The 24,354-nt window shown below is 38.6% G+C and overlaps 3 protein-coding genes across 4 annotated transcripts; all 3 read left to right on the top strand.

Annotated features, from left to right (window-relative positions):
• Positions 1 to 1,358: 1,358 nt before the first annotated feature.
• On the top strand, positions 1,359 to 12,983 carry hcn3 (hyperpolarization activated cyclic nucleotide-gated potassium channel 3). Its single transcript, XM_020648614.3, has 7 exons — positions 1,359 to 3,129; positions 7,903 to 8,332; positions 8,450 to 8,611; positions 9,289 to 9,507; positions 10,022 to 10,168; positions 10,748 to 10,988; positions 11,390 to 12,983. Exons 1-7 carry the CDS (start codon positions 2,669 to 2,671, stop codon positions 11,590 to 11,592), a joined length of 1,863 nt encoding a protein of 620 aa, XP_020504270.3. The 5' UTR covers positions 1,359 to 2,668; the 3' UTR covers positions 11,593 to 12,983.
• A 160-nt stretch (positions 12,984 to 13,143) lies between these two features.
• ndufv1 (NADH:ubiquinone oxidoreductase core subunit V1) lies at positions 13,144 to 18,977 on the top strand. The gene is made up of 11 exons (XM_020648591.3): positions 13,144 to 13,279; positions 14,600 to 14,708; positions 14,799 to 14,881; positions 15,026 to 15,196; positions 15,970 to 16,153; positions 16,645 to 16,834; positions 17,407 to 17,619; positions 17,973 to 18,139; positions 18,232 to 18,313; positions 18,406 to 18,551; positions 18,724 to 18,977. The coding sequence occupies exons 2-11, from the start codon at positions 14,604 to 14,606 to the stop codon at positions 18,799 to 18,801; spliced, it is 1,419 nt and encodes a 472-aa protein (XP_020504247.1). The 5' UTR covers positions 13,144 to 13,279; positions 14,600 to 14,603; the 3' UTR covers positions 18,802 to 18,977.
• A 2,167-nt stretch (positions 18,978 to 21,144) lies between these two features.
• LOC109995018 (oocyte zinc finger protein XlCOF22) lies at positions 21,145 to 24,132 on the top strand. 2 transcript variants are annotated; one of them, XM_020648592.3, is made up of 5 exons: positions 21,145 to 21,202; positions 21,676 to 21,822; positions 21,935 to 22,050; positions 22,675 to 22,818; positions 22,905 to 24,132. In XM_020648592.3, exons 2-5 carry the CDS (start codon positions 21,729 to 21,731, stop codon positions 23,583 to 23,585), a joined length of 1,035 nt encoding a protein of 344 aa, XP_020504248.1. In that variant the 5' UTR covers positions 21,145 to 21,202; positions 21,676 to 21,728; the 3' UTR covers positions 23,586 to 24,132. The 2 variants fall into 2 exon arrangements, with proteins under 2 accessions (XP_020504248.1, XP_065804092.1); XM_065948020.1 differs by lacking the exon at positions 21,145 to 21,202 and adding an exon at positions 21,221 to 21,335.
• Positions 24,133 to 24,354: the final 222 nt, after the last annotated feature.

Below are 24,354 nucleotides of genomic sequence, written 5' to 3'. Positions count from 1 at the left end.
TGTGTCTTCTCAAATGTGCCTGTTCAGATTGCCCTGAGGCACTGGTGTGAATGCGAACATGACTCCTGCCACTTCTAAGTACGTGGCGGACAAGGGGAAATGTGATCCACTTCAGGGGTCTATATCATGAAGACTGACCTGCTCGCTGACAGGAAGGTATCAGGAGAGAACACATGTTGTGGGCAGCACGGAACAGGATTATAAACTGTATGAAGGATTGAATATCTACAACTCCAGATGTAAAGGGATAAACAGCACACGGCATACGTTAGGTGTTAAAAAAAAAACAGCGTTAGTTGTATCCATCTCTCCACAGAGACATTTTCTTCATAGTGTTCATTAAACTTCAGAAGGTTATCCATCTGTTTAACATGCAACACAAACTTAATAAAATGGATTACAATATTAACTAACAAACAATGTGATGTGCCAGAGGGGAGCATCCTCTGACTGTTATCTTTCATTTGAATACAGTTCAACACAGCTCACCATGGCTCACAATATACAACATCATCCTTTGTAAAAAATTAAATATGAAATAGATTCTTTCTGGGGCGGGAAATAGAATGAAAAATAAGGTCTTAATACTGGATTAATCCATTACTGTCGATATTAAGTATTACAAACAAGGGGTAGAAAATAACATGAATCGATAATTAAAATAATTGTCGGGTAAGATCTGAAGTCCTTATAAAGGTCCAAACCCTCTGGATAAGCTGATTTTTTGAAGCACTGTTTTTGTGTGCAAATTGAATAACAGATAATGCAAAGACAATGTGGGCTAACAAGTTTGAATCTTTGTGCTGCTGATTGGCAAATAGATAGATAGAATCTTTATTATCATTGTATACAAGGACACAACGAAACTTTGTTAGCAGCAATCCTAAACAGCAGCTTTTACAAAAACAAAAATATATTTGTGGTTATATGAGAGAGAAGTATGTAAAAAGTGGCCAGAGCAATTGCTGTTCAGTGAATGACTGATAATAATAATAAATAAATAGACAGTTGTGGTGACTGAAAGAACATATACAGTTATTATTGTGCAGTGACAAATGTTCTATGTTTGAACTAAGTCATTTCTAAACTATAACTTTAGCTATATCTCCCATATGCCTATTTATGCAAAACTATTTCCTAAGACTATAACCTAAATGCAAGATATCTAACTTTAGCTTTACTATTCAAAAGACAATGAATAAATACGCACAAGTGTAGGCCTTTACCTTTACAGAAATAAATAATAGTTTAGCTTCAATTGGTTAAAACAAAGCTTGTAGGCCTACAAAAGTACTACATATTTTTGCATTTCCTTAACTAAAATGAAAACTAATACAAAAAAATATGACAACAGTAAATATGCCTATTTTATTGGAGCTACATCATTTGTCAATATGTTAACCACACAAGAATAAGCCTGTATTAATAATAAATAATAATGATACATTTATTTATAAAGCGCTTTAAATCAAAGTGCTGTACAAAGCAATACAGTTAAATACAGGGAAAACATACAGAGAAAAACAACAACAACCATGACTTTATATTTATTAATTAAATAGCATCAGTGGCCATTTACAAACTTAAAAGACGTCTGGGGTCTTGAAAAACACTGAAAGTAGCGAACAGGTAGACCCACTAGTCTTTTTTTTTATTAATGCAGGGGTAGGCTGTTAAATTGTAGCTTATGAGGGACAAACACTATTTATGTTATCCCCTCTTTTATTGACTGGTTTTACAGCCTGTTACTGTGAATGAAATATTGAGTGTGATAACCAGCTGCTGTAGTTCCCGCTCAAAGACGACAGCAGTAGGCTAATGTGTGGATGTGAAATGTGACGTCGCCTACGTAATGCAGTTTGGTTGCTACCGACCTGTAGGGTTCACACCTCGTCTCCGAAATCCGACCTGACCTTGACACAAACCCTGGGAGTTTTTCGAGCGGAGGGAGGGCGATATGGCCACAGGGGGGAGGTGGGAGAGGACCGAGGAGAAGAGGAGGAGGAGGAGGAGGAGGAGGAGGAGAGAGGTGAGTGGACGCAGTTATGCCAACAAGCCGATTATTGAAGGCTACTGAGCCCTGGCTGTCAATGTCCGTCCGTCCTGCATGGTCAACCAGACACGGAGAGCAGAGGAACACTGAACCTGAAGTTTTTATTTCTGCATCAAGTAGACTTCGTTCATCACAGGACAGACAGGAAAGTACTTTTTTTTAAGAGTCTTCAACCTTTTGGGGTTTACATTGAGGATACTCGTGCGTTGAGAAAACATTGTTTTCAGAAGATTTTGAGACTTGCAATGATACCAAAGAGGGCAAAAGGTACTTTTTTCATTGCAGTGGTGTCACATTTAGTTTATAGACTGTCTGGAGACACACAGTGTTATCAACATGCCTAACAGTGTGTCAGGATAGCAAAAAGTATAGGCTACTTCTGTCATTGGTAGCCCACATGTTATTGCTGCTACACAGCATTTCATTTAGTATCATGCCTACAGGCTTATCAGTATAGATGTATTTCTTTTTAAATAGAAGTCAACATCAGCAATGCATTAAATGGCAATGGTAGCTACTGGAAACGGTGTCTGCCAGTGAATTTTAGGATCAGGACCCTAACAGCCAAGAAACAAGGGACAGTAAATCCTTCATTCTGAAGTGCAAGGTGTAAAAATGACAAGTCCCACCAGGAGTGTTAAAGACCAGAAACGCTGCAGCGACAGCCCGACCCACAAGTCGGAGACCTCCAGGTACCGCAGTTGGAGCAACTGGAGCTTCTCAAGATGGAGAAGCGGCTCCCAGAGGACGAGCCCCCCTGGTACCCCCTCCCCAAAAGCAGACAAGAAAAGCGATGTGACCAAAACGCTCTTCTCCTTGGTTAAGACTCACAATGACGACTACACGGCCGATCCTGATGGCCTGCTGAACACCAACGATGAGCCTGATGGAGGCGGCGATGATGACATGGTGGAGGACCAGTCCACCTACTTCCAGAGGCAGTTTGGATCATTGCTGCAACCCGGGGTCAACAAGTTCTCCTTGCGCATGTTTGGCAGTCATAAGGGTGTTGCTGCTGAGCAGGCCAGGGTCAAGAGCTTTGGAGTGTGGATCATCCACCCTTACAGTGACTTCAGGTAATTATGAGGGTGTGTCGTCAGGGCTATGTATAGGAACATTATTCCTGCAGAAAACCGTCAAAATGTGAATATAAAAGTCTGTAATCTTTTGCCTGATTCATCATTCGTCTTCCATGAATTTCCTTCAGAAGCATTTGATTTTCTTCCAACAAAACTGCCTGCGACTGTGCTCAGATCTAATATTTCCAAGGACAGACTCCAGCACAGCAGCTGATGTCATGGTTCCTAGCACATGATAAGGAGATGAAGGGATTTGATTAGTGATACAGTATATAGGACAAGATCATCTGGATTAATGATAACTCCCAGCAACTTCCTTTCTCTGTCTTTATGAAGAGGCAGGAATACATCTATTGATTCTCATGATTAAAGTGACCCAAGGTGCTCTATTTAACATCCAATAATTTCTCACTCTTGGTTGGGCTCACTTTTGGAGGATTGGGCATATAATACAGCTTTGGGTCTGATCATCTTAGACCACCAAACACTCCGTCTGTGCGGTCACTAATAATAGCTGCCATCAATTTAAACAATTTTAAACATCAGGGCTATGCCAGACAGAGAGGATCAACCCGTGAACAGGGATTATTGCCCATAAGAATCCCTATAATTCCAATCTTGCTCTATTATGTAATAATACACAGACAGCTGAGGGGGGGATTATCAACGGCCTACTCTCCTTAAACCTTATGCTCCAGCTTCCCCTGTAAAATGAATGAATTGAAATGGCACGTTTTTGGTGCAGAGCTCTGAAGGTCAAATAGCTGTTTGGATTTTGGCTTTTGAGTCGGATTTAAAGTGAGAAAATAAGCAAATGTATAAATCTCAGTAGCCTATAGTGAACATCCTATACATGTACATGTTGTAATCAAATTGGCAGGGTCTAATCACATTATATGGCATTTTGACCACCAGAGAACCTTTCTTGTTAAATATTCTTCAATCTTCTTTTTATTTACAAAACTTTACATTACATCGATGGACTTTATGCAGCTTGCCTGTGGCTAAAATGTTTAAAAATTAAATCTATATATGAGGATAAAATGCTAGTAACATTGTAATTTTGTACTAGGCAAAGTAAAGAAGTGATGAAATAACACCAATGACACTAACAACCTCACAATCATATTGGTGAGGATGTTTAGCAGGTATGAGGTTTCTATTTCTCTTACTATAGCATTTTATTATTCCTAACATTAACATCCTGTGGAAAACTTAAATGCCCGTACAAGTTAAAGGCACTCCATACAAAAGTCGTCAAGTTGATTTAAAGCAATATACCAAATGTTCAGCTCAAGTTGGCGCTTGTGAAAAAGCTGTTAGGATTGTCCTCTGAGAATCAGAATGACTTTTTTGTTATACCTATATTTGTATTTGCATTTTCATTTAGTAACACACACACAAAAAAAGACAAACATATAGACATAACATTGACAGTATAAAAACAAAATAAAACAAAAAACAACAACAACAAAGCAGACAAGACAGCATGACAAAACATAGACTGAAAAAAAAAATAGACAATAGTAATAATAATTCAGAATCACTTTGATTGGCCAGGTATGCTCACACACACACACGCACGCGAGGAGTTTGACTTCGGTGAACTGAGGAGTATAAACATCGTTTTTACTCCCAATATTAAAGATATTTCAGTCTGGACCAGTTGTTGAACAAAAGACTGCCCAATGTTGCCATGCCTACTATAAAGCCACAACAAGAATGTACACAACATGGCAGATTGCCGGCTAGTGTGACATCAATCACATTACTCTTTCTGACTGTGCTCGCTCTTAAAAGGCACAAACTAAACTTAGACGATAAGCTGATTGAACCTTGCTTTTAGGACCAACATGGAACACTATGAATCCACAGTCCTACTCATTTTTTACTCTTAACTGTTAATAATAGCTCATCTAAAAGGTTTTGACTGGAGACTGAATACACTCATGCTTTAGCACACACACACACACACACACACACACACACACACACACACACACACATGCACATGCCCCATGTTAACAGCTATAATGCAGTCCAGAGTCTTTGGTGGAGTTATAAGCAGCAAGTGTCCACTAATCTGCTGCAACATGAGTGGATGTGATAAGTAGTGATGTAAATCAGCTGGTAGACAGAAGAGGACACGTGTCAAAGTGATAGACAAAGGGATACATGTGAGTGAGGAACGAGGAACTAATCTATCAGTTCTGTGCTCTGATTGGCTAGAGAATTAAATGTTTTTATGGTTGTGAAGGGTGACAGTGATTGAAAATAGTCTGGTTTATGTTCTGGTTCTGAACATAAACCAGACTATGTTTATGTTCAGAGAGTCCCTCTGCACCTTTAAGAAAAAGCTAAAGACCCAGCTCTTTCATGAATACCTACTAACTTAATGATGATGGTCTCCATATTATTGATGATGATGATGATAATGTGGTTGGTTTTTGTTTGATAACAATGACTTATAAGATGGTTTCTATACTGATTAGAGCTCTCAAGAACTGCCCTCAATGTTGTGCTTTGCCTCTGGTCACTTCCTGTCAGCACCTGTGTGTCCAATCAGACTCAAAGCTGATCGTTTGCTCTTACTGACATTGTTCCCTTTTTTCTAGATCCTTGCTTGTGTTGTACTTACTCTCTGATGTACGTCGCTTTGGAGAAAAGCGTCTGCTAAGTGAATTGTAGAATTGTAGAATTGGTTCTGCTGCCTCTGTAATGAAAGAGAGACTAAGAGCCAGAGAGAGAGAGAGCTGAGGTGATTGTCAATTGATGGAAACAGTCTGTAAGGAAACCCAAACCGCTAAGCCACGTCTTATAATGAGCCACTGGAGACCTGAAAGGGATAAAGACTTGTATGACATGAAGCAGACAGCAAAGACGTCTAAGAGCAGCTCACTGTGTATCAGACATGTCCAGAAGTAGTGACGTTTTCCTTTCCTTCATTGTATTTGCTATATTGAACCCGATGGGGTAAGCAGCATACATTTTTGATGAGAGGGGTTCCTCCTGTGACAGGAGCTGTTGCAAGAGTAAGGGTCACGAAGAAATGGGTCATTCCCCAAACGACACACTGCTCTTCTGTTTGGATGACTTCCCAAACTTAAAGCCTTTAAGTTAAACGTAAAGTCCAAGATTAAATATTCACTAGATCAAATGTAAAAGATGATCACCAGTTTCACATCTGTTCAATGAAGTATGGAGCTAGTAATAGAAGGAGAATAGCTTTACTCATCTTAAGGATTGGAAAAGAGACGGAAACAACGTATCTGGCTGTGTCTGAAGGCAAATTAATTGTTTACCAGTGCCCCTTAAGTCCACTAATTAATGTGTTATATCTTATTTTTGATTTAGAGGTTGTGATGAATGAAACGTTAAATACAAAATATGTGAACTAGCACTGAGATTTGTAAGGGCATTTTTTTTTTGCAGTTGAATTGCTTAAGAACAAAAGTACATTCCAAATGCAGTTTTGAACGTAATGCTCTGTTCATCTTCGCTTCAGATATCAAAGCCAGAATTAAAGGTCACATATTACACTCCTTTTCAACTAGTTAAGTCTCAGAGCTCCCCAAAAACATGTCTGTTATGTTTCTTGTTAAAAATCATTGTCCTGTATTTTAACATGCCTATAAACCCCTCTACTTCAGCCCTGCTCAGAACAGGCCATTTTCTGTGTCTGTACCTTTAAATATGTAAGTGAGCTGTGTCTGACCACGCCCCCTCTATGGTTTGGATGACTCAGGCTTTCTTGCACTCTGCTCTATTTTCTACGGTGAGAAGGCAGACTCAGAGGGTATCAAACACCTAGTTGTGGGAGTGTCACCCACCTGGGGGGAGGGGCTACTTCCCTTTGTGATGTCACAAAGGGAAAATCTCCAAACAGCAAGTTTGAGCACACATTTTTCTGAAAAGTGGAGCAGGCAAAAGACGGAGAGGATGGAGGTCTCTCATAATTGGGGGGGGGGGTTGTCAACAGCCTGGGGACACAGAGTAGTGTTAGAAAAACATGGTAAAGTGTATTTTGCATAATGTGTGACCTTTAAGAGAACTATCTTGCATATCAGTTTGAGGTTGTAGGTTTCTAGTAGTGTAGCAATAGTAGGCTGTAAGCTGTAGGAGGATGACGTCATCACGTTGACTAGGTGGCCAAAGATAAAACGTTTGACGTTTGACGCCAAGAACTTGAATTGAGGATTAAAACCCGAGTGGTCTTCTTAACATGTAGTAATAGCAATTATTTAACAAGGGAGCATAGAACCACTCTGAACTTAAAACACAGACATGTGAGTAACTGTCGGTCTAACACTATCACACATGGAAGTTGTCTGGTACTTCAACTATCTGAAAGACCTGAACCAGCCGCTGTACTAAGTGATATACAGATACACTGAAGCTGTATGAGTGACTTCCAGAGACCCTTACAGTTGATTCATTCATAATATGAACATATTTGATCTTTAAGCCTTGTGCTACCTGCAGTAATACGAGGGCATTTAACCTCGGCAAAGCTCTCTTGGCCTCCCTGTAAACACTTCACCCAAAGAGTTTTGATGCACAAGCTGACTTTAACAGAGAAGCATCATAACTAGTAATCTTTCCTATCCATACACAAATTGTAAAACCAGAAACACTCCCAATTTTTGAGCCACTAAAACGGTTTGTTTTTGTGTGTACTTTGTTTTAAGTACTGATGTCGAGGTGGGAGAGAGTTAATACATCTTTACATTTGCACAACATGAATCTTCAAAAATATTTTTTTCTGAACAGGTTTTACTGGGACATTGTGATGCTCCTGCTAATGATGAGTAATCTGGTCATCTTGCCATGGGGGATCACTTTCTTTGAGGACCAGAACACCTGGCCTTGGATTACCTTTAACGTCCTGTCTGACACTCTATTTCTCATGGATCTGGTTCTCAATTTCCGCACGGGAATCCCGGGAGAGGACAGCCACATCATCCTGGACCCAAACGAGATCCGCAAGCATTACCTCCGCACCTGGTTCCTGGTGGACTTTATCTCCTCCATCCCCGTTGACTACATCTTCCTCATCGTTGACCTGGAAGCCCGGCAGGAGTCGTCTGACGTGTACCGCACTGCCCGCGCCCTCCGCATTGTGCGCTTCACCAAAATCCTCAGTTTGCTGCGCCTTTTGCGACTGTCCCGCCTCATCCGCTACATCCACCAGTGGGAAGAGGTAAAGTAGGGAAGACAAGCAGAGAGACAATGCTCATAACAGTACACTTTTCTTTTTTTTTTTTTTCTTTTTTTTAAAGTTTCATGTCCTTTTCTTTCTCCATACAACTTCCATCAGATTTTTCACATGACCTACGATCTGGCCAGTGCTGTCGTGCGTATAGTGAACTTGATCGGCATGATGCTGCTGTTGTGTCACTGGGACGGCTGTCTGACCTTCATGGTGCCTATGCTGCAAGACTTCCCCCCAGACTGCTGGGTATCCAAAAACAATATGGTGGTTAGTACACGTCCATTAATACATCAATCCATAACACACAAGCTTTGTATATGGGGTTAAAATTCCCCCAAAACAAATCAAATGAAACTTCCTGAAGAATCTGTGCATTCATTTGTACTTTTATGTTAACCTTACTTAATAATTTCATCATATTTCAAATTTCTTAATTAGCTGAATTGTACCCTTCCTAAAAAGCTCAATTCTAAACTTTCAAAGTAATTCAAGAAAAAGCTTGACAACAAGGCAAATGTGCTTCTTAGCTTTCATGCTGAGAGTTAAATGGGAAGACTGATTGCACTGTCACATCTGCACAGTAATTATGCAGCTAAAATCAGCAGCCCATTAGCTTAGGTTAGCAGAAAAACTGTAAACATGAGGTTAAAGCTAATCTAGCTGCACTAAAACAGGAGAGTAAAAATAATATTTTATTACAAAGTGGTACCATGCCTAACTATTTATTCTAACTTTTTTTCTTCAACATAGCTGTTTCCTTTTTTTCATTTGTGTAACTGACCACTGGTTGTACCTTCTTACAAAACATACGCACAATAATGGTATCAATCATCTCACATAACTTTGAACAACAAAGTTAGTTTGTGTAGTTCTTAAATTACAATTGTAGCAAATGCAAACTGTTTTCTGATTTCTCTAATTACAAGAAACTCTGTTCTCCTCAGAACGATACATGGCACATCCAGTACTCCTATGCCCTCTTTATGGCTATGAGTCACATGCTGTGTATAGGGTACGGAGCCCACCCTCCCGAGGGCATGACAGATGTTTGGCTCACCATGATCAGCATGGTGGTGGGGGCCACCTGCTACGCCATGTTCCTTGGTCATGCCACTACCCTGGTGCAGTCTTTAGACGCATCACACCGGCAGTATCAAGAGAAGGTAATGATCTCTGCACGGATTGGAAAAGATTAACAAACTGAACATTTTGACCCACAGCTTCTCTTGTTTGATGTCCTGGGAGCTTCACGTGGATGCTAATGTGATTCTGGCTGTGAGGTTTAATATCACAGCCATGTTGTATTTCATAAGCTTGCTTACTTTCCAGTTCTTTTTCATGGAAGCTAAGCCAAAGGCCTGGAAAATGTGTTTATTATCTAATAGCTTTTGTGGCCTTAACGTGATCTTGTCCAGGGAATTTTCAAATGATAGAACTGAGGGATGATAAACAAATGGCAGCACCTTTGTTTGGGATCACTGTTAGCTAATGCCCATTACAAATGAGATTGTAATCCACTTAGGGCTGAAAAAAAAAACAGCTCTGTAATTATTGTGCAATAATTAAGCTAACAAATGGAGAAAAAAAAATGTGACTTCATGTGACATCTGACCTGTGGAATTTCTATTGTTCACTCATGACGGTCAAATCAGCTTGTGTTTTGTACAAATGTTTCAGTATAAGCAAGTGGAGCAGTACATGTCGTTCCATAAACTGCCAGCGGACGTGAGGCAGAGGATCCACGATTATTACGAGCAGCGGTTCCAGGGGAAGATGTTCGACGAGGACAGCATCCTCGGAGAGCTCAGTGATCCTCTCAAGGAGGTGCGACGTAAATCAAAACCTTGATTTGACATCTCTGCTTTGCTGTTTAATTAACACATGCTCACATGGATACAAATGAAGCCTGAAACATGATGTTGCAAAACATTTATATAAAGCAATGTCCACATTAATATTGTTCTCAATCAATTTTGTAGCATGGGAAAATATGTCCCACAAAGTATTGTACAAGCTAATAAGCTAATATGCTAAAAAGTCAGATCACATTTTTGCCTTATATCTTGATTTTTATATGCAAAATTATTATTCAAAGAAAGAATAAGCTCCAGAGTCAATCATTCAAATAATCATTCCATGCATCCATATTCAAACTATTTTTTTCCCCAAACAAACAACCTAAACCTAAATATACAGTATAACAGAACAATAACAATAGGTTGGTACAACGTTGGTTTTGTAAAAGAATTTAGTTTGAAATATAATAATCAATCAGTTGTGAAAACAGGAGCCCATTTTTTTTTTAAATCAGCTATTTTACAAAACATTTCAGAATAAAAGTAAAAATTTGAAGGAAAAAAAAGGTTCATAACGCATCCCGTCTTCTCTTTGTCTTCCATGCAGGAGATCGTCAGCTTTAACTGCCGTGGTCTGGTAGCCAACATGCCGCTGTTCGCCAACACCGATCCTCATTTTGTAACAGTGATCCTGACCAAGCTGCGTTTCGAGGTTTTTCAACCTGGGGACTTGATAATACGAGAAGGCACGCTCGGTCGGAAAATGTATTTCATCCAGCATGGCGCCGTTACTGTCATCCCTCGTGGCAACAGGGAGATAACACTCAACGATGGAGCATATTTTGGGGGTGAATCATCTTTGATTAAACCCCTCAAAAGTTACTCATTAGAACTTTCAGAGGCTCTGAGGATTCTATTTGCTCTGCTCTTTTAAAAAGCTGATAATGTTGTTAATTTTCACTTTGTCATTGTCCCAAAATGAATGCTAGTCTTAATAATTTTGTCATCCCAGCCTATGATTATTTTATCACCTTACTTTAATTTAATCAGCCTTTACATAAATGGTTTACCTAGAAATGATTTAAATGTGTTAAGAATCATTTCCAAAAACCTGAGGGACGTCTTCAGATTGCTGATTTATTAAACTTGCAGTCTTTGAGCCAAAGATTTTAGCTGATAGAAAAACCGCACACTATTCCTCAAACTATTGTTTTAAAGCTTAAAACTAACATTCTCTTCTTTGATTCAGAGATCTGCTTGCTGACCCAAGGACGGCGCACAGCCACTGTGAAGGCTGACACCTACTGCCGCCTTTACTCCCTGAGCGTGGACAGTTTCAACGAGGTCCTGGAGGAGCATCCTCTCATGAGGCAAGCCTTTGAGAGTGTGGCTGTGGACCGACTGGGCCGAGGCGCTCGCAAATCCAGTCATCAGTCTCAAGCCGATGAGTGACCTCATCAGAACCCACAGAGACAAACTCCAGACAGATATATGGAGACTATTTTCTACAATTTGACTAAATGTGACCAATTGAAGAAACCTTGAATGTGAATGTCACGTATTGCTGGACAACCTGATAGCACATTATGAGCACATTATTGCTGCACCTTGCTAGAAATAGTGTTCCCTCAGTTCTCTAATTCTTCTATTTTAAACTCAATAAGCAATCTGATCTTCGTACGCTGTAAATACAAGTTCTGTTTTCTAATGAACAAATGGTTACCCCCCCACAACACACACATACACACCACACAAAGTTTTCTGGTTTCCTGTAAATGTAAGCATCTTAAATTGTTGGCTATTCATTTGCTTTTCATCGATGGCAGCTCAAGCTTATTTGTAACTGCCTCTAAGCTTTCTGATGCTACAGTTTTACCATCCATCACATCATCCATAAGAGATATTAGAAGCCCAAAGTAGCCCCAGCTGGTCAATTTATCACACAGCTGCGTGTATGTAACTCTGCTTTAAAGGATCCCTCAGGTCTATAGGTCGAATCAAACAAGGCTTTAACTCCAATTTTCCCTGAGGATAAGCTGCTGTGATGTATTAACTCACAGTGACAGATTGTCAACAGTTATTCATGATTTGAATTGAGAAATGTAACTATACTCCCACGTGGAGGTCTTTACAATTAAGGATACAATATTACAAGGTGTGATTCTTTCCCTACACATCTTTATTTTTTAATTGCACATCAACCTATTTTAACTTCTTTGTTTATTTACATTTATTTTGCTTTTTAAAATTTTAATGATAGTAAACCTTCAGTACGTTAATAAACAGATATAAAAGAATTATTTACTGTATTAAAATCAATCCCCTATGGTTCACTTGATTTGATGTGATTTTCCTGCTATAATGTCATCTTTTTGGCATTGATACGTCCAATAATTAGAGTCACTGCTTATTTTCTGCTTCAAAACAGGATCTGAAAGGAGATAACACTAATAAGCTGAATACCTGATTGTTTGGTAATAAATAGAGATACTGACTTTTATAAAATTATGTTTAATCTTTAAGTTACCTACTCTTATACATTGATTCCTTTGGTCAAAATATCGATATATACCATGTTTGTTTTTTATTTTTGTAAACTTAAGAGTAGAAAAAAGCCTGGTCTTACAACACCTAATTTTACAGCAATATTTCTCCTTTAACAGATGTTTGTTTTATTTTAAACAGTGCTTACCCTATCCCTTTTCATTATTTCATTATTTGAATATTCTGCTGAAGAATCGTCCTACTGATAATGCCATATAAACATAGATAATTCTGCCCTTTAAATATAAATATGAAAAGATAATTTTTGCCTATGTGTATTTTTGTGTTTTATAAGGTCCTTGTTTTATATGTGTTTGATAAGAGACCTACGCTGATGATTTTGTCTTCTATCAATCTCTTTATTTACATAAGGGGAGCAATGTTGTAATGGACACTTTTTCTCCCTAAATAAAAAGAAGGAGGTTCCATTGTCAGCTTGTTGTGCAACCACAACCTTTTAAATAAACCTCCGTACCTCTGCAGCACAGCAGAGGAGCACAGCAGAGGAGGACAGCTGAGTGTCACAGTGAAAGATTCCGGAGGAGTCCTCATCAACTTCCGGTCTTGGTTTCATCAAGCTCGGGACGTAGAGAAGGTAAGAAGGATTATTATGCAAACTTAACTTGAATCAGTCATAGTTTGATGGATTTGTGTTCGTGTGGCTGTTGTTAATAACGGTAATAATTCATTTATGAGCTGTCCGTTTGAGGTATGTTGTTAATCAGCTGCAATTATTCTGACATTACAAGGTTAACCGCTAGCTAAGTTAGCATAGCAATAGGCTAGCAGTGAGCATGGAGGTCAGTATGTACCCTAAAAACAGAATACTAAAGCGAGGAAGAGGAGTTTGAATTAACCTCTTACTATTAAGTGCTACAATATGTGTTTATCCACTGACTGTTTCGTTTGATAACCTTACGCCGTTAGCTTCGTTAGCTAACTCAGCATATGTGACATAACAACAACACATCTGGAGTTACACAAGGTGATGTACAGCAAAACCTTTCATTATAAAACTAAACCAAGGGTGATTCATTGTTGATGATTGTTTTTAAAATAAAATTACATTGCAATAGATCAAATGTTCGCTTTTGGCCCTGGTTTGAGGAATTAAACAAATGTGGTGCGTAATGTGTTGTTGGTAGTTTTTGTCAAGAGGCTGTTATTACAGCAAATTACCAACAAGACATTTTAGAATGTATATTATTTATTGCTTTAAAACTAAAGAAAATCACAATTATACCTATTTTAAAATAGACTATTGAAAAATATCTATTTGTTTTCGGTCTAGACAAAATATAGACGAGATGTAGAATTAAAAATATGCCAACAATGTGGTCCACTTTTGCTTTCCAGAATACAAGTAAATTATATTTAACTCCACTGTTTGAAGACGTTACTATATACAACATCTGCAATCAATGTTGTATTTTTTTCTATTGTTGTATTTTTTATTTTTATTTAACTGATATGTTTGATTTTTAACTTCTATTTTTTATTTTTAATAATTATATTCCTGTTTCCTGTTTTCTTGAGCTGCTGTAATGCAAAACTTTCCCCCATGGGGATCAATAAAGTTTATCTTTATCTTTAATCAAAGATTCAATAAAAATAAAAGTAAATTAAAAAAGATTTAAAGTTAAAGACTGATGTTATCTCTTTTTGTGATTCATACAGTAGTAAACTATACATCTTTCATATAAGGGCTATAGATTGGAAAAAAGGAGGTCTTTGAAGTTTTCCCCTTTTGCTCTCCTTCACTCTGAACTATTAATGGATCCAATACATAATCCTCAATCAATCTACAATGAAAATGTTCATGCTTTTAGTACCTACTATGATTGCCATCTGTTTCTTTTTAAACTAGAATCTCTGTGTTTTTGACTTGTGATCTTATGGTCTCGCCTCTCAACAGGAAGATGCTGTCGCTCTCTCGAGCAGTGGTGTCTGGGGTGGCCCGCGCTCCAGCTGCAGTCAGCCAAGCTGGAGTGACCGCTATCACCAGATATAACAGCACAGCACAGGTACCTGGTTTGTATTTAGTTTATACTATGGTTAAAATGTAAAAACAAAAAAAAGTTTTAATATTTGATGTGTTGGAATTATTTTTCCAGAATGCTCCTAAGAAAACCACATTTGGACCTCTAGCAGATGAGGACAGAATTTTCACAAACCTGTATGGACGTCATGACTGGAGGTAACATGCTCTGTATAACTTTAAACATTGTGTGCAAAGTGATTTGATTGATGCACCCACACAATATGAAATAATGTCATGGACAGTAAAAGTAAAAAAGAATCCTTATAACACAATGCTCTATTGCTAATATTTGTGCTCCAGGCTGAAAGGTGCACTGAAGCGTGGAGACTGGTACAAAACTAAGGAGATCCTTTTGAAGGGGGTCGACTGGGTCCTCAATGAGATCAAGGTCTCTGGTCTGCGTGGCAGAGGTGGAGCTGGTTTCCCTACAGGCATGAAGTGGAGCTTCATGAACAAGCCCAGCGATGGCAGGTCAGTGAGGAGACGGACAGATTCACACCTGTACTTTGTTTTTTATGTATAAACACACCATGGCTGGGCGATATGGACCAAATAAAGAATAATAATTTTAGATGACATGCTCCTTAAATACAATAAAATATATTTAAAAGTTCCTTTCCTGCATAACAAAATAGACACTGCTGTGTTTTTTGTTATTCAGGTGGTTTTTGAGTTTTGCTCAGAGAGAGACGGAGGAGGATGAAGCGGGTCACACAAGTAGATGAGAAATAGGATAACTGTACAGAAGAAACATATAGTTATTTTAACACAACATCATCTATATCAATATAAGCCATATTGTAATGCCCTATATCTCATTAGAAAATATATTAATATTCAATTCAATTCAAAAAACTTCATTTGTCCCCGGGGGGCAATTCAAAGGCACACAGAGCAGTAAATTAACAACAGTGCAGGTAGACGAAACATTGTAAACCTAAAATAGAAAGTGTCAATTTAAATACAACCTAAAGCTTAAACTTAACTTAAAATACAAAATATAAAAAGAGTAGATATAAGTGGAAAACTCAAAGTTCAAAACTCTGTATGTCGGCCAGCACTAAAAGAAACAACCCTATTTTTGGATTCAAAACAAGAACAACATTGTGATGCAACAACAGGGATAGTTATCTGTCATAACAGATCACCTTTTCATCCCTCTGGAGCCAAAATGAAATTTGGTGTATTAAAGATTCCAAATACAGCTTCTTTAGGTGACATTTTATCCCAATTCTTTGTTTTAGGCCAAAGTACTTGGTTGTGAATGCTGATGAGGGAGAACCTGGCACCTGTAAGGATCGTGAGATCATGAGGAATGACCCACACAAGCTGGTGGAGGGATGCCTGATCGCTGGGATGGCAATGGGGGCACGCGCTGCTTACATCTACATCAGAGGAGAGTTCTACAATGAGTCGTCCAACCTGCAGGTGAACCTGGACAGAAACCTGCCGTTATCAACTGAAAACCAACAGAGTACAAACACTTGTGCACTTTTCAGTAATGTTTGAAATCAGTTTATAGGAAAAGATTCAAGTAGCTTAAAACATGTAACCTATTAAGATTTCTTTATTTAAAATATCCAGTTCCAAAATCACTAATTACATTTAAACAATTCTAAGAACAGAACAAATCAACAGAGTGACAAATGCAGAAGAATGAGACCAAAAAGAAAACTGATGAGTGCAGCCAAAACAAAATCAAGAGCAGTTTTCTGCAGAATGAATTCTCAAAACCTCAAATGTAGCTTTTTATATGAGCTCTATTTAATGAAGTTGGTCTGATTATTATATTATTCCTTAAATAATATGAACATCTATACATTACATATGACCTTTTTACATCATGGCATGGTCTTATAGATGGATTTAATATGCTTTGAAATGTTTTAAAGTGCTGTATTTTCAATATGCTTTTCTAGGTTGCTATTAATGAAGCCTATGCTGCGGGGCTCATTGGAAAGAACTCCTGCGGCTCTGGTTATGACTTTGACGTGTTTGTAATGCGAGGAGCTGGAGCGTACATCTGTGGGGAGGAGACCGCTCTTATTGAGTCACTAGAGGGCAAGCAAGGGAAACCCCGCCTGAAGCCCCCCTTTCCTGCTGACGTGGGTGAGTTCTAGAGAAACCAAGTGTGGAATATAGAATAGAATTACTTTATTGAGCCCAAACTGGGAAATTGTGGTGTTACAGCAGAAGGTTATCAGAGCAAATAAAACATTATAAGATAGATACATAAATAAGCACCTAGAATATAAAAAATAAGAAGAGATTTATACATCAAGGATTTAACTTAACCATTCCTACTGGTTGAGGAAAAAAATGAAAAATTAAATACAACATTTATTCAGGCTTGTCAACTGAATGTAAAAATACTTGCTGGAGGTAAGAGGTGTAAGTTTGTAAAAACAGTGATGACACTGGTAATTATGTATTAACAATATAGAGGGTTCTCTAGAGCTGTGCAAATTCATGGCTGTGCAATCAAAGATATATATGTTAAAGTTATAGTATAACAACATAAAGAATATACAAGTATAACTGATACATCATATACATGAAACAGTTTTGTTATTTGACTTATCTAAATGTTGGTCACTAATGCTGAACACTTTTGTTATTGTGAAATCAATTAAAAGCATTTTCTAAAATGTCAATATACCTTTTTTGTTTCAATCCTGAAGGTGTGTTTGGTTGCCCAACAACTGTTGCAAATGTGGAGACGGTATCCGTGGCTCCCACAATCTGTCGCCGTGGAGGCTCGTGGTTTCTGGGCTTCGGCAGAGAGAGAAACTCCGGCACAAAACTCTTCAACATCTCTGGCCATGTTAACAACCCCTGCACTGTGGAGGAGGAGATGTCTGTTCCTCTCAAAGATCTCATTGAGAGGCACGCAGGTACAGATATGCAGAAGAAATACTCACAAAAATGAGAGACATAGTAACTGAGACAGCATTTTTTTTTATTTAAAGGATGAAGTTAATTAATAGTGATGTTTCACTGATGTGAGTTTTCGATTTTGTCTAAAAAAAATGCTTGTGATGTAAAGAATTTTCCCTTTAAATTATTTAATGTGAAGTGAAACTGACAGAAAGGGAAAACCTTAATGCTTCAGTTGTTTGTCTGCACTTGTTTATCTGCCAAGGGGATCAGCAAGTTTAAAGATTAAGTCAGCTTAACATAAGCACAACATAAGTCAATGCAGTTTTTACTTCATTTTACTTAATTGAAAGAAACATCTGTCTGCTAGGTGGAGTGCGCGGTGGGTGGGATAACCTGCTCGCTGTAATCCCGGGCGGCTCCTCAACACCCCTCATTCCCAAGAATGTGTGTGAGGAGGTGCTGATGGACTTTGACGGCCTCATCCAGGCTCAGACCGGTCTGGGCACGGCTGCTCTCATCGTCATGGACAAATCTGTACGTCTGTCTACCCTGCAGCATCAGTCACTACTCGCTGAGAAATACAAAAAAAAACATGTGTTACATTGATAAATGTATTGCTTTTTCAGACTGACATTATCAGAGCAATTGCCCGCCTGATTGAGTTTTACAAACATGAGAGCTGTGGTCAGTGCACACCCTGCAGAGAGGGTAAGTCACACTTTAATCTACACTACACCAGTTGGTTCTCTGCCTCCTTACATACTTATGAATATCATTTTCCCTTTGATCTGTCTCTGCAGGAGTGGACTGGATGAATAACATGATGTGGCGTTTTGTGCGCGGTGATGCTCGGTCGGCAGAGATTGATATGATTTGGGAAATCAGTAAGCAGATTGAGGGTCATACTATCTGTGCTCTTGGAGACGGTGCAGCATGGCCAGTGCAGGTAAACATGAATATTCAAAAACAGGATAATTGAAAGGATTAAAAGAGAACTGTAAAATATTATTCAGTCAAAATACTGTAGGATTGGATCCACACATCACCGGAAGACTTAAAACATCTAAATTAAAAAAAACCTTCAAGATAAATGATGTATGATCTTTCTTTTATCCCAGGGATTGATCAGGCACTTCAGGCCTGTGATGGAGAGCAGAATCACTGAATACCAGCAGCAGCAGCAAGCCAGGGCTTAAACGGCCCCTTTGACACCTTGAACTCCTTCTTCTGCCTCATTTGTCCTTAGCCTTCTACTTTTGTCACTGGCAAATTATTTAAAGTGATAATGTGCCATCACATAACCTCTTCATCAAGATTTCCATTGGTGTTTGCCTTGTCCTATTACAAATAAAGTGCTATAAATCACAAACAAGATTTTTGATTTTTTTGTGTGTGCATGTTTGTACAGTTGCAAGAAAAAGTATGTGAACCCTTTGGAATTACTTAGTTTTCTGCATAAATTGGCCATAAAATGTGTTCTGATCTTCATCCAAGTCTCAACAATAGACAAACACAGTCTGCTTAAACTAATACCACACAAACAATTATATGTTTTCATGTTTTTGTTGAACACAACATGTAAACATTCACAGTGCAGGGTGGAAAAAGTATGTGAACCCTTGGATTTAATAACTAGTTGACCCTCCTTTGGCAGCATTTCCTATAGTTGCAGATCAGACCTGCACAACGGTCAGGAGGAATTTTGGACCATTCCTCTTTACAAAACCTTTTCATTTCAGCAATATTCTTGGGATGTCTGGTGTGAATCTCTCTCTTGATGTCATGCCACAGCATCTCTATCGGGTTGAGGTCAGGACTCTGACTGGTCCACTCCAGAAGGTGTATTTTCTTCTGTTGAAGCCATTCTTGTTGTTGATTTACTTCGGTGCTTTGGGTTCGTTGTCCTGTTGCATCACCCATCTTCTGTTGAGCTTCAGTTGGTGGACAGATGGCCTTAAGTTTTCCTGCAAAATGTCTTGATAAACTTGGGAATTCATTTTTCCGTCGATGATAGCAATCTGTCCAGGCCCTGATGCAGCAAAGCAGCCCCAAACCATGATGCCCCCTCCACCATACTTCACAGTTGGGATGAGGTTTTGATGTTGGTGTGCTGTGCCTTTTTTTCTCCACACATAGTGTTGTGTGTTCCTGCCAAACAACTCACCTTTGGTTTCATCTGTCCACAGGATGTTTTGCCAGTAGTGCTGTGGAACATCCAGGTGCTCTTTTGCAAACTACAAACGTGCAGCAATGTTTTTTTTAGACAGCAGTGGCTTTCTCCGTGGTGTCCTCCCATGAACTCCATTCTTGTTGAGTGTTTTACGTATCGTAGATTCGTCAACAGAGATGTTAGCATGTGCCAGAGATTTGTATAACTCTTTAGCTGACACTCTAGGATTCTTCTTCACCTCATTGAGCATTCTGCACTGTGCTCTTGCGGTCATCTTTACAGGACGGCCACTTCTAGGGAGAGTAGCAACAGTGCTGAACTTTCTCCATTTATAGACAATTCGTTTGACCGTGGACTGATGTACATCAAGGCTTTTAGAGATTCTTATGTAACCCTTTCCAGCTTTATGCAAGTCAACAATTCTTAATTGTAGGTCTTCTGAGAGCTTTTTTATGCGAGGCATGGTTCATATCAGGCAATGCTTCTTGAGAATAGCAAACTCAAACCTGTAGTGTGTTTTTTATAGGGCAGGGCAGCTTTAACCAACACCTCCAATCTCGTCTCATTGATTGGACTCCAGGTTGGCTGACTCCTGACTCCAATTAGCTCTTGGAGAAGTCATTAGCCTAGGGGTTCACATACTTTTTCCATCCTGCACTGTGAATGTTTACGTGTGTTCAACAAAAACATGAAAACATATAATTGTTTCTGTGGTATTAGTTTAAGCAGGCTGTGTTTGTCTATTGTTGATACTTAGATGAAGATCAGAACACATTTTATGACCAATTTAATCAGAAAACTAGGAAATTCCAAAGGGTTCACATACTTTTTCCTGCAACTGTATGTAGGAACATGTCTAAAGGAACGCCTTTTTTATCTTGTGTACTTTTTAACTGTAAAAAATAAATGTATCAAATCACGTCAAACAAATATAGATGTAAGTCTCCCCTGAATTATTTTCCTCATACTTTGCTGTTGTTTATTGTAGACTAAAAAAATGATCTGAATTCCCCAGACATAATTTAAGAGTATTTTAATGTGTAAAAAATATTGCTGCTCATAGTTGAAGATCTTTACTGTTACTTCAAGGACCAAACAGTCACTGTTTTACAATGATTAAAGAAAATCATGATGAGTAAATTAATGAAAAAAACTGACTGATTTGGCAGAAAGTGTAACAGGAAAAAAATAAAGAGGTTACCTACAGATTAAAAATATATTATTGTTCAGTTATTAAAGATTTAAACAATGGTTTCACGTTTTGAAAATTTGATCTGTATAGTCACTTTTTTAATTTGGAAATTTTGTTGATTAAAATTGTCATTGGCAATGTTATTTGCACTATCAACTCAAATCTCGCGATATCAGGGGCCTCTCCCTTGTCACGTGATGTGGAGGCAGCTTCATTTCGGTGGACGCTTCGAACGGTAGGAAATGGAAACCCTTTTGAATTGTTTACCATGAGTTTAGTTGAAAATTATTTTAATTCCACCAACAAACGCACGAAGGGTTGACCAAAAAGCTAGCAGAATGCGACGCTTTTTGAAATCTCGCTAAAATGTATGAGCTCGTAATTATAGCTGTGCATGTGGCGCAGGGTCTGCGTTCTCCATCCTTGTGTCAACTAGCTTTGCAATAAATTGCTGCTTTTCCCAATAAACTACTTGTTTGATCAATTAAAAAATAGTTTTTCTTCAGCATGGGAATGATTTAAGAAAATGTGTTATGTTTTCACTGAACCCCTGTCAAATGTTTGATTATGTATTTAAAATGTCCCATTGCTTCGTAACGTGACGCCAGTGCTTTTGAAGCTAACCCTCTGTCGTTGTAGTGACTGTGTCATTGCAGACACCTGAACATAGTATTGATGGTTTCAAGTGTTTGTTTGTATAAACTCCAGCAGCGTGGAAGCTCCTTGTGTCTGTGCTAGTGTTTGAAAGCTCCAGCATCGAAATGTACAAAATAGAGCATGTCATCGTGGGAAGCGAAGTGAAACCCGCCGCAAAGGAGATGAAAACGGAGACTCTTGTCGGTCCTTTGCAGTCCTGTAAGCCAACATTTGTTTTTGAAACATTATATTTTTTTGCTTTGTTGTGAATCTACCTTTAAGTGTCTTATTTACTAATCTCCAAAACCCATGTTATTTTATGGTGATGCAGACCAGCATGAGAGTCTGCAGTGTTTCCAGTGCTTCATCACATTCTGTAACGCCAAAGCCAAGGAGCGACACATGAGGAAGAGTCACCGGGAGCTGTACAAGCAACAGCTGCAGCAGGTAAACACAATAAACATGCAAGGTCAGCTTCCTAGAAGTGATACAAGCCCAGATAATCAAGTCGTGTGCTGAAGTGCTGAAACCGATTATTTTCTGTATTAAAGAAATTATTAGTTAATTGCTTTATCAATTTATTGTTTAGTTTATGATACATGACTATCTAATGACATATCCCATTGGGAAAATTGGTTCAGCCAATTGCTTGTTTTGTCTTAAAAACTAACATTTCTCACAAATGAGATGTTGTAATTCGCAGGGATTCCTTTAGGTAATCAATATTTATGAATAAGAAAAAAACCCCAATATTAATCAGCCAAGATCTGTCATTGAAAAAGCATTTTTTGTAATTGTATTTTTTAATTTGTTATGGTATATCTGCGTTAGTTTACAATGTTGGCTGGGCTGTTTTATCAGTTATACTTCCATGTAGACTTCCTGAATATTTAAGTCTTTTTGTACATATCATTTTCAATTATGAACTGAAGACAGTTTTGTTTGTAAATGTCCCCCTGTGAGTAAAATTAAATTTTGTAACCGTTTGACATCATTTTTAAGAATCATTGAAGAAAGCATTGGGTGCTGCTTTCATATTTTAAACCAGTTTTTCTGCTCATCATTTTGCAGACTGACACAGTCTTCACTTGCTACCAGTGTGACAAAAGCTTCCCGTCTTCTGAGATGCTCAGTGAGCACCAGGTCAGCCACAGCACAGAGGAGAAGCCTTTCAGCTGTACCTACTGCAAGAAAACCTTTTTAACTTACACTGAGGTGAGGACGCAGCAGGTAACATGTTAGCATGATAGATTATTAAATAACCGTTTAAATGTCTATGCTGTTTGTTTAATGTCTTGCAGGTGAACAAACACAGAAGACACGATTGCATAGGGCGAAAGTTTCCCTGCAGGGATTGTGGCGCCCTGTTCCAGAGTACTTCACGACTGCGCTACCATCGCATTGCAGAGCACCCCAAGGGCTCGTTAATTGCTGATGATGTCAACACCTACCAGTGCTGTAAATGTAGCTGTGGTTTTCAGACAGAAAAAGAACTCCTGCAGCACCAGGAAACATTTGCTGATAGTGTTAACTGTGACGTTAAGCCCCAGGGTAAAAAACGCGGCCGGAGACCGAAGAACGCAGCTCAAGGAGGGACGATTGAGGGCAAGAAGTTCAAAACAGAAGAGGAATCAGAGGAAGGATGCAACGACTCTACAACGGAGGGATGCTCATCTAATGAGCCACAAACGCAGCTCAAAATTCCCTGTCCTGAAGCAAACTGTGATCTCCTCTTCCCTTCTGTTACAGCACTGCGGGCACACAAGAGAGGGGAACATGGGCCGACCTCTCTCAAGCCTCACAGATGCACAGAGTGTGACGAAAGCTACGCTCAACCTGAGCAGCTCAAAGCTCACATTTCTCAGTCTCATGGTTCTGAATACAACTGCCCCACCTGTGTAAAGAGCTTTACAACAGAGGGCGATCTGCAGATCCACCAGAACACCCACACTGATGGAGAGGAGGTAGCAGAAAAAAGATAATGTACAGTTATAAAGACTGCAGCTTCATCCTACACCATTCAGTTAAATACTTGTCAGAGTATTTCTTCCTATCCCCTTTGTGTAGGTAGATATGTGAATAGTTTAGGGTGAGTATTTGAAGGGAGGTTATGCAACACAATTGAATTATGGAAGTTGCTTCTGGACTGACATTTTTCAATTGCTTTTATAAATACCGTACATCCTACACTTGTGAATAAAACTGTACCAATCAGTGCATAAACATGATTAACTAGCGCCATGAGCTCATGGTGTTAATATTACCGCTACTGTACTGGAAATATTTATATTAATTGAAGATTATCTGGTTCATTACCACTCAATTGTGGAAATATTTTGTATTTAATGGTGCAGTTTATTCTTAGGAAAGTCATTAAGGTTATAATTGTACTTGGAATGTAAGTCCTATCATAAACAATCCAAAATCTCCTGAATGGGCCACTGTATACAATGCTATGCCTTTATGACGAATGATGTATTCTCTGGGTCTTTGTTTACTCTTTCAACCATTAAATTGTTGCTGCCTTGAACAAAATGTTTGTCTCTAGTGTTTTTATTGAAGGGCAAAATGTAAAGGGGTTTGTCAACTAAGACAGAAAAACACCAAAGTAGTCTTATTTACATTAACGTAATAGTCGTGGGTTATGGTAGAGACTGTCCTCTGTGTAATTTTAAAGATACAAACTTTATTTTTGTGAGAGATTTGAGATTTCTTTTCAGAAAGTTGTTATGCAAATGATCTAAAATCATA

The sequence above is a fragment of the Labrus bergylta genome, chromosome 19 (genome assembly GCF_963930695.1).
Source record: "Labrus bergylta chromosome 19, fLabBer1.1, whole genome shotgun sequence".
Taxonomy (NCBI): Eukaryota; Metazoa; Chordata; class Actinopteri; order Labriformes; family Labridae; genus Labrus; species Labrus bergylta.
The sequence above is the reverse complement of the archived record's forward strand: the minus strand, read 5'-3'. Positions and strand labels throughout refer to the sequence as shown.

Excerpts from the sequence above, each read along its gene's own strand:
- LOC109995018 (XM_020648592.3), top strand. The coding sequence starts at position 21,729 with ATGTACAAAATAGAGCATGTCATCGTGGGAAGCGAAGTGAAACCCGCC. Across the intron at positions 22,051-22,674 it reads ACAAGCAACAGCTGCAGCAG|ACTGACACAGTCTTCACTTG; the intron begins GTAAACACAATA and ends ATCATTTTGCAG. Across the intron at positions 22,819-22,904 it reads CCTTTTTAACTTACACTGAG|GTGAACAAACACAGAAGACA; the intron begins GTGAGGACGCAG and ends AATGTCTTGCAG.
- hcn3 (XM_020648614.3), top strand. The coding sequence starts at position 2,669 with ATGACAAGTCCCACCAGGAGTGTTAAAGACCAGAAACGCTGCAGCGAC. Across the intron at positions 10,169-10,747 it reads TCAGTGATCCTCTCAAGGAG|GAGATCGTCAGCTTTAACTG; the intron begins GTGCGACGTAAA and ends TCTTCCATGCAG. Across the intron at positions 10,989-11,389 it reads CGATGGAGCATATTTTGGGG|AGATCTGCTTGCTGACCCAA; the intron begins GTGAATCATCTT and ends TCTTTGATTCAG.
- ndufv1 (XM_020648591.3), top strand. The coding sequence starts at position 14,604 with ATGCTGTCGCTCTCTCGAGCAGTGGTGTCTGGGGTGGCCCGCGCTCCA. Across the intron at positions 14,709-14,798 it reads GATATAACAGCACAGCACAG|AATGCTCCTAAGAAAACCAC; the intron begins GTACCTGGTTTG and ends TTATTTTTCCAG. Across the intron at positions 17,620-17,972 it reads TCTCATTGAGAGGCACGCAG|GTGGAGTGCGCGGTGGGTGG; the intron begins GTACAGATATGC and ends TCTGTCTGCTAG.